This window comes from Syngnathus acus, chromosome 6 (assembly GCF_901709675.1).
Source record: "Syngnathus acus chromosome 6, fSynAcu1.2, whole genome shotgun sequence".
NCBI lineage: Eukaryota > Metazoa > Chordata > Actinopteri > Syngnathiformes > Syngnathidae > Syngnathus > Syngnathus acus.
The window spans coordinates 4585706-4597192 of record NC_051092.1 but is presented as its reverse complement, the minus strand read 5'-3'; the positions used below and the strand labels follow the sequence as shown (position 1 = coordinate 4597192).

General features: G+C 44.4%; 1 protein-coding gene and 1 long non-coding RNA gene across 2 annotated transcripts; one reads left to right on the top strand and one right to left on the bottom strand.

Moving 5' to 3' along the window:
- The first annotated feature begins 997 nt into the window (after positions 1-997).
- On the top strand, positions 998-8876 carry ppm1h (protein phosphatase, Mg2+/Mn2+ dependent, 1H). The gene is made up of 10 exons (XM_037254896.1): positions 998-1385; positions 3675-3843; positions 4827-5195; positions 6048-6160; positions 6344-6428; positions 6569-6687; positions 7171-7234; positions 7633-7740; positions 7926-8077; positions 8160-8876. The coding sequence occupies exons 1-10, from the start codon at positions 1153-1155 to the stop codon at positions 8305-8307; spliced, it is 1560 nt and encodes a 519-aa protein (XP_037110791.1). The 5' UTR covers positions 998-1152; the 3' UTR covers positions 8308-8876.
- On the bottom strand, positions 2909-11473 carry LOC119124693. Its single transcript, XR_005098315.1, has 3 exons — positions 11175-11473; positions 8960-9151; positions 2909-3438 (listed from the first exon to the last, which is right to left on the bottom strand). It is a non-coding gene; the product is annotated as an uncharacterized LOC119124693 (long non-coding RNA).
- Positions 11474-11487: the final 14 nt, after the last annotated feature.

The window sequence follows — 11487 nt, the reverse complement described above, 5'->3', positions numbered from 1 at the left end:
GTGTCAATGGTACCTATAAAAAGTATTCAACGTACTTTATTTGACAGGTTTCCCAAAATAATCCAAATCCATCCAAATTTTCATCAATTTACTACCAAAAGATTTTTTTTTTTACATTAATTAACATATGTTACTCCGTCTTTTGCATTCAGATGGGACATTACCGTATGAAAACGAGGATAAAATAGCAGGAAAATATTTTTGGGCGCTGTGTGCGCAAGTGGAACTCACTTAAGTCACGGTGCTTTCTATGTACACGGATGCCGCCTGCTGGGGAAATTATATCATAACACAGTACAATTGTCTGCCAGTTTGGAATTTCTTCATTCACATATTCACAAACAAACAAACAAACAAACAAACAAACAAACAAACAAACAAACAAACAAACAAACAAACAAACAAACAAACAAACTAACTAACTAACTAACTAACTAACTAACTAACTAACTAACTAACTAACTAACTAACTAACTATCTATCTATCTATCTATCTATCTATCTATCTATCTATCTATCTATCTATCTATCTATCTATCTATCTATCTATCTATCTATCTATCTAACTAACTAACTATCTATCTATCTATCTATCTATCTATCTATCTATCTATCTATCTATCTATCTATCTATCTAACTAACTAACTAACTAACTAACTAACTATCTATCTATCTATCTATCTATCTAACTAACTAACTAACTAACTAACTAACTAACTAACTAACTAACATATAGCAGCCTTTGTTCATCTATTTTTTGCTGTAACGGTGACAAGCAGAACAGCTAAATGGTTTCCCCCTAGATGGCAGCAGATACAATAAATGTGTGTAGCCACCAGTTGCCATTCATCACACAAAATAGAATATAAAAACCGCTTTGTGAGTAACTAAACGGGCCCATATTTCACAATATGTACATTTGCGAGTAAACTGGGACAAGATCGTTTCAGTACAAATGTAACAAAGGTTTACAGGCCGACCGCCTAGTCTATGCGCGTGCGCGCGTGCGTTAAATGTATTTCCGTGTTCGGTGAGGCGAGCCGGCACGGCGTGCGTGTGCAGTCCGTGTTGCGACATCTCTCCCCCTCAACGCCCACACGACGACACTCGCCACTACCTTCGGTGCGGCGGACCCACGCTGCCAAGCCGCGATGTTCACTCGGGTGAAATCGGCAGTGGCCACCTTGATGGGGGGCGTCATAAGCGGCGGCGGTGAACGCGACTCTCCCGGCGCCACGGACGCGGCTCCCAAATTCCCGTACGGCAGACCGGAGTTCCTGGCTCTGTCGCCGGACGAGCTGGAGTGCTTTGCGGATCACTCGGCCAGGCCCATCGTCACAGTGAAGGAGCGCAAGCGGCTGCCCTGCTCCACCGGCTATGCCGAGTGAGTAACCTGTTTGCTCCATCTTCTCCTTCCCCTCCCTCTCCATCCTTTATCGGCTGAGAAGCATTCTTCTCCTTCCGCATTTCCAAAATGACTCAAAAATGCAAATATTCACAAAATTCAGGACATTTGGGGAACTAAAGTCCAAATTCCCTGTTTCCCAACAAATTAGCATTTCCACACGAATAACACAAAAGTTCCTCATTGTGCAGCTTTTTCATGAAACATCTTGGGGGACATTTTTCAACATCCTCCAAATTCCCACAGTTATCTATATTCCAAATTTTCCAAGACAACAACCCACTGGCATTTTACATTGTGTTGTTGTCCCTAATAATGTGACAGCTGAGTTACCCTAAACATATTGCGTCATATAGTCAACAATGAGTGTGGCCTCCAAAGTTATGTAACCTCATTGAATCTATGAGGCTAGCAATCAAATCCAGAGGAGCGAGTTTGGAATGTTTGCTCATTGAATGTTTACTTTGTCATTCGCTCTGTCTTTCTTTTTTTTTTTTTTAAATCATCTGCTGCACTCCTGGCCCTTGTTGCACAAATATTGTGGCTGCTGTTGTCGATATCATCTCTCGTGCAGATAAGCACCAACATGCACTGCGCACTATCACTTGAAAGAACAGTCATATTTTCCCTCCTTATCTCAAGGACCAAAAGCTTGGTTTTGGTTTGAAGGGAAGACTGAGGTCACAGTCATGAGTCCTTGGAGCAATCCTTGCACACCCGACGACACGGCACATTATTATCAGTTGTTGCTCGTCCCCTTGACAGCAAGTCTTATCTTCATGCTGGTGGTAGGGACTAATTCCTGAAGCCACATTGTTCCATGGTGGAGGAACACTCAAGTGCAAAAAGTTTATCAAGGATAGATACAGCTGCCGGTGAACTCTGAATTGATTTATTAAATCAACTTTAACAGGAAGATCCTTATATGAGCCACAAATTAACAGCCGATTATACAATCACATGAGTTGCAACTACCTTTTAAAGCCACACCCACTCAAAGTCACAGTTATGTGGAACGCGAGGAAGGCGACCCCAAGTGGATAACAAAATAATTGCACCTCACATGCATATTTTGTTCATTTCCATTATTTGTGATGGGAAGATTGTTTCCTGACAAATCAGAATGGTAAAGAACAAGAATGAGGAAGAAATACGGGCTGAGCTGAGCTGAGCATCTGGCTGAGAAGTTAATCTTGACGAGATGTGAGGACAACGTACAGCATCGGTTGGCGCAATGACAAATTGTTGGGTGGTCACAAATGGAGGTTTTTGAAGGATATTTGATAAAGATTAGATATAAATGCTCCAGATTGACCTTTGTGCAGAGTCATCATCGAAGACGGCGAGGGAATGCAAAAAAAAAAAAAAAAATGCAGGGTCACAGCGGATTAAGCTTGCAGCTGGACTCCGCAGGAGGCTTTTCGCCTGTCTGCTTAAACAAGTTAGCAAGTAGGCCAGCAGAAACGGGACGAGTGGTTCCACTGCTCGAGGAGGATTCTTTTTTTTTTATTCTACGCACGCTTACTGTGCGCTCGGTACACTTAACCGAGATAGCTCAGAATGGATCAGCGAGTATGGCTTTGATCCAAAGTGACATCCTTTACGCTCTGGCGCTTAACCAGGCTTCACTTTGGAAGATTTACCACAAACTTTCGTAATAGCCAACCATCCATTTTCTGGAGCGCTTGGCCTCATTCAGATTACCGGAGAACATTTCAACTTCACATAGGAATTCTGAGGCCGAGATTCAAACCCAGGAACTTTGAAATGTGAGCGAAATGTGCTCACCGGGAGTTTATCACGCTGGCACATTAATCAATTTGTCAAAGATCCGGTGCGTGTGTGCGCGCTCACTCGCCATGACGCATGAACGGACGTCACGCTCTCTGCCCGGCATTTCTCTCGCAGCATGTAAGAGGTGCTTGTCGGAACAATGGTGGGCACGCACCGCTGCTATCGCATCACCGGATCGTCTGGAAGCTGGGCCGTGACAAACTTGATCTTGCAGCTTGAGCAATCTCTTGCACAAGAACTTGGAAAGAAAAAAAGAGAGAACACTGTAAACGATAGAAAAGAAAAATACTGTGGTGACACTGGTTTGGGATTTGAAGTATAGCACATCACGGTTGAAGTCCCTGACAGGGTAATTTGGGGCACGTCCCAAATGTGAAAGGAGGTAAGTGTCAGTGGCTTTAGGGCCAGGACTAAAGCTCAAACTCTCCGGCCACCTTCAAAAGTGTCATCACCTATGTGCTGTTGCCTTGCCAGGGTGATCAATGCAGGGAAGAGCACTTTAAATGAGGATCAGGCCTGCTGTGAGGTGCTGGTGGTGAAGAGAAGACTGCCAGGAAGCTCGGCTACGGCCAACTGGGGGAACATGACCCGGAGGAGGTCCTCCCTACCCAACGGAGAAGGACTGGGCCTGAGGGAGAGCCTGGTATGTGCCAACCATCAGCCTACTTCATGCATGCGCTGAATGTTGAATTTGACTTTAAGCCGATTAGCATTAGCATTGGTAGCATTAACATCACTGGCGCCTAGCTAAAATTAATCTGAGGTGCTTTTGGGGCATCAAACTAACCTGTTTTAGCGCATACAAACAAATGACCTAATTCTTTTTTGGAAAAGTCATCAAATTTAAGGGTGAAACAAACATTATGTAAGGATAAAGATGACCTTATCAAGGTATTCCCTTGGAAGCAGAAAAGAACAAAGAATGAACAGATAACCAAATAATGCAAGTCGAAATAGACTCCAGACTTTATATTTGTACTCAGCCTTTTTAAACTGCTCAACGAAATGAGCGTCTTACTTTTTAAAATATTTAGCTTGCCTCGTTCTGCAAATATTAGACATGGCTCTCAGCAACGTCTTGAAATTGTTGATATGAAGTTAGCACGATTCAACTTGGCAGCAAAGGCAGTTTGCAGTTTGTGTCGTGACAAATGTAATCCGGTCTTAAAAAGTGCTAACATGCTGCATTAGTACCTCTTCGGGTTTCTTAACACGCCAGACACGAACACACTGATTTATGATTCCCCCCCCCACATAAGAAAACATGTTTTTTATTACTTATGACGTTCCACCCACACTATCAGGGTTGCGGGTGAGCTGATCTCAATCTAGACAAATAAAAAAAAGCTGTCACTATGTAATGATTCACTTCAATTGTATTGCACACATGTTAAATGTTGAAAAACAAAGTGTTATAACAAATTAAAATTACACGACAAGTTAAACACGCACTCAAACACACGCGTATGATTAAGAAGAAAATCACAGGACGGCCATAATTTGGCAGAGAAGCGTTTTCCCCGAAGCACACCTCAACAGGCGGTACATTGCTACCACCTACTGGACACAAGTCGGTACTGCACTTGTACAAAATGGCTCGATGTAAAAAGAAAAAAAATGTTCTAGGCCAACTCCGAGGACCTGCCGTTCCACTACTGGGGCCTGTTCGACGGTCACGCCGGCTGCGGGGCGGCCGTGGTGGCATCACGCCTGCTCCATCACCACATCGCGCTGCACCTTCAAGAGGTGATGGACATCCTGTGCACGCCTGACCTCCAGCCGCCCACCTGCCTGAGCGAGGAGCCCCTCCGCTGGCACCACCAGCACCTCAATCCCACCTCGAACTCTCGCGCCCTGACCCGGGCCGTGTCCCTACGTGGGGCCGCCGGTGCCCCCGGTTCACCTGGTGCCCCGCCCACGCGCTTCTTCGCGGAAAAGAAAGTGACGCATGAGAGCCTGGTCGTCGGCGCCATCGAGAACGCATTCAAAGACATGGTAATTCATTCTTCAAACTTGTTTGTATTTTTGCTGCTTTGGTTCTCAAATTGTTTTACACAGTCTAAAAAAAATTGGCTCTCCACGTGCTGCCATCACGACATCTTAGCACCGTTTGTAGTAAGATATGTGGGCATCTTGTAGTCTCTCTTTTCGACCGCTAGGTGGCAGTGTGCAACTATTCCAATATTACAGAACGTATATAGCTGTTGATTTTTTTCATGAATCTTTTTTTCGTTGATAATGGCCTAACATCTGCAGCTGATAAAAGCTGTTTTTATTCTAACAAAAACATGATGTGAAAATAAAATGCATTAATGTCCATTATAGACACTTTTCATTACAAGTAACTTAATAAACTCAAAATAAATATTATGTTGTATTGCTCCACTCAACAACATTGTCCCACTCATCACCACACTATTAGATTTAACACAATTTCTGATCGCAAGATTTACTATCTGTGAAGTGTCATTTCTACAACTAGCATCTTCCTGGTACAGATTGAGAGTAGGAAGAAGGTGTGGATGTTTATGCAGATGTTTCTATTATTAAAGACTTTGCCTGCAGGATGTGGTTCATGCCGCCAAGAATAAATATGTATGGCAAGCTATGAGATTCATAATTCATTCAGGGCGAAGGACACATTTACACATCCTCCCCCGGGCATGGTGAGCACACACAAGGCAGACCTGCATCTGCATCCATGGTCTTGACTCTTTTGAAAAACAAAAGAACACGTTTCTATCCTTGTAGAGGCAGAATCTGGATACAAGGCACTAAATGCCGCAGTGGGTGGATGCCTGTTGAGTGTGGCGCAACCTAAATTTTATTCTTTATTATTGTTTTTAGGATGTCCAAATAGAAAAGGAACGGGCCGTCTACAACACGTCCGGCGGCTGCACTGCTCTGGTGGTGCTCTACTTGCTCGGGAAGCTCTACGTGGGCAACGCAGGCGACAGCAGGTGAGACGAGAGAAATACATTTGATTTATGTATTTAGTTTCGTATTTAACTCGCTTCGATACAAGCACTAGCTCGGCCGGCAACTTGACTTCAAGCTCGAAGGTCACCTTACGACATAATCTTGTGTTTCTGATAACAGACAAAACACTAGAATACGCCTTCCTGTCCCACTCTTCCCCTCAGAGCTGTCATGGTCCAGGGAGGCGAGGTCATCCCCATGTCAAGAGAGTTCACGCCAGAGTCGGAGAGGCAGCGGCTGCAGTTCCTGGTAGGAAGCCAGCCCGTCTAGCACAGCTGGCACGTATTGGCACCGCTGAGCTAACCTCTCCTCACCTCGCTGTCTCCTGTTGACGTGCCGCTTATTATTAGACTATGACGTTTTTTTTGTTTTTTTTAATCTCACCAAAGGCCTACATGCAGCCCCACTTATTAGGAAATGAGTTTACACATTTGGAGTTCCCCAGGAGAGTTCAGAAGAAGGAAGTTGGCAAGAGGATGCTCTACCGTGACTTCACCATGTCTGGATGGTGGGTTTTCTTTCTTGGCCAAATCTATTTGATTATTGTGAAAATGATCCGTTCATACATAAAAACATGCAGCTGATATTTGAAGGTTAGAAATCTTGTTCTTCTACTCCTTTGTCTTCTAACCTTGCTGCTGCTCTGAATGAAAATCAAGCAGAGTGCGAGTGTCGGTTGCTAGGCAGAAAAGGTGAACAAAACAGTGCAGTTAGAAGCGGATTCAATTAGTTGAGATGATTCTTTTAATCGTCCCACACGGAGAAATTCCAGATCTGCAATCTCCTACATTCCTCGCGCTGCGGCTGCTTTGAAGATGCTCAATTATTCATCGCTTGAGCGCACCGTGGAATTGTTGTGCATCTTTATCATTCCGACCGCACGCCTCGGCACAATTCAAAGTCGGGCCGCGTGGTTAAATCCCTCCTGACTCTAAAATGATTGACGTTTAAAATGTGTAAATTCAACCGGTGTCCTGTCTGTGATTTACAGGGCTTATAAAACCATCGAGGACGACGACCTGAAGTTTCCTCTCATCTACGGCGAAGGGAAGAAGGTAAGCGTGTCCGATGAGAAATGCTAACGGTCACATCACCCACGCAGATCCAATATCAGTGCCGTCGTGTGTTATCCTTCCTCATGTCACACTTGAGCAAATTCAATTAGCCTGCTGCCCCGCTCTGGTGCCAACAGGCATTTTTCAAACTGAACCGATTCAGCAGTTTAAAAATGAGTTTGGGAACGTGTGTAGCCAGCGCGGGGGTGGCAGTGGTTGATTAGTGGCGAGCTTGCGTGGTTATTTGCCTAACGTCTGCCCATCCATCCACATGAAGACCTAACAACAGTGAAAAAGGGTTCTAAAATAATTAAGGTTTCAAATTAGGATTTTGAAACAAAGGTTTCAAATGAAGATTTTGAAACAAAGGTTTGATATGTTTCAATTTTTCTTTGTAGGCTCGGGTGCTAGCGACCATCGGCGTCACCAGAGGTCTGGGCGACCACAATCTCAAAGTGCACGATTCCAACATCTACATTAAGCCTTTCCTTTCCTGCTGTCCAGAGGTACACAGATAAACAAAAAAACCTTCACTCAAGGATTTCACTCAGATTTATGTGATTCTTTACCTAAAATTCCTGAATTGTTCCAGTTATGGTGGTGACCTTTGAACTGGAGCTAAAATGTATGCTAACCGCTACAGTTAAGTCTTCCTTTTAGGGGTGAATCGTCTAACAATCTTGGTCATCAGGTCAAAGTTTACCCGTTGGCCCAGTACGAACACGACACAGACGACGTCCTGGTCGTGGGAACCGACGGCCTGTGGGACGTCCTCTCCAACCAGGAAGTGGCGGAGTCCGTCACCTGCTTCCTGGCCAATTGCGACCCCGACGACCAGAGCAGGCCGGTGGAACTTTCTATCACATCCGGACTGCCTTATCTAAAGTTCCACCAAGTTTTTGATTTTGTTTTTGTGTGACATCAGGTACACTTTGGCCGCCCAAGACTTGGTCATGCGTGCGCGCGGCGTGCTCAAGGACGGAGGCTGGAGGATATCTGGGAACCGGCTGGGCTCTGGGGACGACATTTCCGTCTTTGTCATCCCTCTTGCACATTGTAACGAGCTCTACTAGTCAACACGAAGGACAATTGTTGCTAATAACAATTAATGCTAATTGTTTACCAGGAACATGTACAATGGAATCAAGCCAAGATTTTTTTCTTTGTAAATACATCCTGAAGTTATTTGTAAGGGGGAAACTCTCCATTTTGCAAGAATGACTAAATAATGTTGCCCTTTGTAATGTTTTATTCCTAATTGAGATGTTAAAAAGTTTCAATAGTCCATTTGGACATAAACCAGCTGCTTGAATATGCCTGCCGACCGCAAGTATCAGTTTTCTGTTTCGCCTATAGACAAGTAGTATACATTTCTTCACCTCACATGTCTGCTTTTGGAATGTTGGAGGAATCCCCAAAAGCAAATTTCAAAGCCCGAGCCTCAGAACTACCGAGCGGAGGTGCTCGTCCACTCTAAATTCAACTGGCACTAAGATAGCTGTATCCAAAACTGTGCCTTTGCTAAGATTTTGTTGATATTTTGTCATGGTTGTTATAGTTGTCAAATCTCTTTTTTTGTAAATTCATAACAAAACGTGTGAAACGGTATGGGCCAAAAATAAAATTTCCTGTCATCACAAGATGTAATGGTTGTCGTTCTTCACTATATTGATCTATGAATGACATGATGTGACATAACGTTGGGAGAGTGTTGTGTAGGTGTACCTAATGAAGTGGTCAAGATGAGATGTTTCTCCGTGGGAGCTGGAGGGCCATCTGGTCACCACACACTGCCACCGCCGCGTCCACCTCCGGTCACGTCAGTACTGATCGGACTCGACACACCTCCTCTGCGTGTGTGGTCCAGATTGGATAACGATGACACGGCCTCATCCCCCTCCCGTGGGCGGCCATTCGCTTCCAAGGTCACAGCAAGTGGTTGGTTGAAGTGAGTGCGACATCCACTTACATGTTTTTCAGATTACGTGATTTGAACACTTAAAATAAAATAAAAAATAGTTTTGAGGACCAATTAAAAATTGGAGTCATTTAGGATCAAAGTTCATGGTACAAAATAAAAATGGGGCATGATATTTAAATGTTGCGTTTTGGCTATCCCCCTGACATCTTTCAAACGTGAACCCCCTTGGGGTGCCAACTGAACGAGCAATCCGATTGGATGCTGACTAAAATGCTTTCAGGCCTCACCATTTGAAGTGTTGCGCTGTTTAAAGTTAATCAGTGCCAAGGGAAACTGGGGCAATTTTGACTTCAGCATGAGCAACTTGGCGGAAGTGCTAAAGTATTCATGTATTTAAGGTATAATTCACAATCTGAGACATTTGGTGCCTCGAAAAAGTCCACCATTACGCTCACAAATGCGAGTAGTCTTATCAGCTCAAATTTGCGGTATCAGCAGGCGTTGGCGGCCCTCACGGCACACTCGGGAGTGTGAAACATTCCGCACAAATCGTGTGGGAAGGTCAAACGCGCCATCCAGACTGTGCTGTCATCTGAGGGGGTGGAAAGATCTCATCCTCCATTCAGCGGAGGCCCCTCGCGGCCATATTAATGCGCCTTCCGCAGAAGTGCCAGATGCTGGCAACGCGGCAGAGGAACGCGGCCCAACACGTGACCCCGGTCAGCAGTCTGACCTCTAGTGAGGACGCGGCGCCTCGCGGGAGAGCCCGGCGTCATGTGCTTTGCTGGGCCAAGCGCTAACGCAGAGGCTGTCCAGATTTAGCATAATAATCTGATTATTACGCCAACAGCTGCATGCACGCTCCGTCTTGCACTCTGCCCTTACTTGACTGCAGGGAGAGAGGTTGTGTGAGGAATCTCAAACTCGTTGCCTTCTCACTACATAGGGATTTTTGTGTGTGATGCAACATCACTGCTGTGGCGGTTAGGGCTGAATGCTTTTGAAAAATAATCAAGTTGCCCCACCTATCTCAAGCTGGCAATTGCAATTTGATAACCGGTTTTTGAAGGTCCCCATTCCTATGTATTGTTTTTTTACAGTCAATTATGTTGCAATAACTGACATCAGATTTATTACATAAATGTTTTGGTTTTATAAGTTAGGTTTACACTAAAATAAAGGCAAATATACATGAATCCTAAGAAAGACAATTTGTCCACTTCAATTACAGTTGATGACTTACTAAACATTTTGGCTTTCATTTATCATTCATTTATTTATTTGGAAGCATACCAAATCAAAACATTTCATGGGTACAAGACAACATACAGTAGCTAAAATACATTACTGCACAAAAATTGTCAAGCAAAAGCACAGTTGTCATGTATACTAAAAATCCACTTCCAAGATACCAGGCCAGAATCTGTTCATTGGTGCAGTACAGCTCATGCAAAATGTCGGGTAACTCATGTACTCGTGAGACATTCATTTTTGACGAACACGTGGGCCTACTACATTACTGTACACTGTTGGTAGTACATGGAGACCAAAGCATTTTTTTTTCATTTGGTGGAAAAAAACGTGACCTAAAGGCACTGCCACATTCACAGCACTACATGTCAAAGTAATAAGGCGAGGCAGGTCTGTGAACGCAGCACATGTATCGTGGGACACCTTTGTGGGCAGCGGGAGCCACGTCACGCGTCTCCACATAGCAACAGCGCCGTTGACCTACATGCCTTTGCCACGCTCAACACACTTTGGCGTGCCGTGCAGCATAACTTAACACACACTCGACCACCTCTCGCTGCACATTTTTTTACAACACCGTGACGAGCCACCGTTTCAGAGTGTGATATTTCTTTGAAAAGCAAAAACGGAAGTCGTCATTTTCCCTACGATCATGAACTATATTTCGTCAAACAATACAGCAATTTCACGCGAAAATAAATATTACATAACATTCAAGTGAGATAGTACAAAACTAGCGACAAGTGTCCATTTGCAAGTTGTATTTACCTGGAAATTGAGTCAAAAGGCGAGAGGGGAAACGGCGGCTTCTTTCCCGGCGAGGAGCGTGAGGCTAGCACTAGCAAGGCAGTAGCTTGCGCAGTCATCTCCATAGCGGGCACAGTCACAACCCAAACAACAGCACAAACTACTACCTCAGCCAGTACGCAGCCAACAACAGGTTTAAAAAAACAAGAAAAAAAATGGATGCGTGGAGTATAGGACTTTCAAAATGTCGTCAAAGTGGACAAAAGGATGACTCCATCTTGTCCTTCCGCGGCTGCAGTGATGTAGCTTGTACGATGTAGTGAGCCTGTGGAGC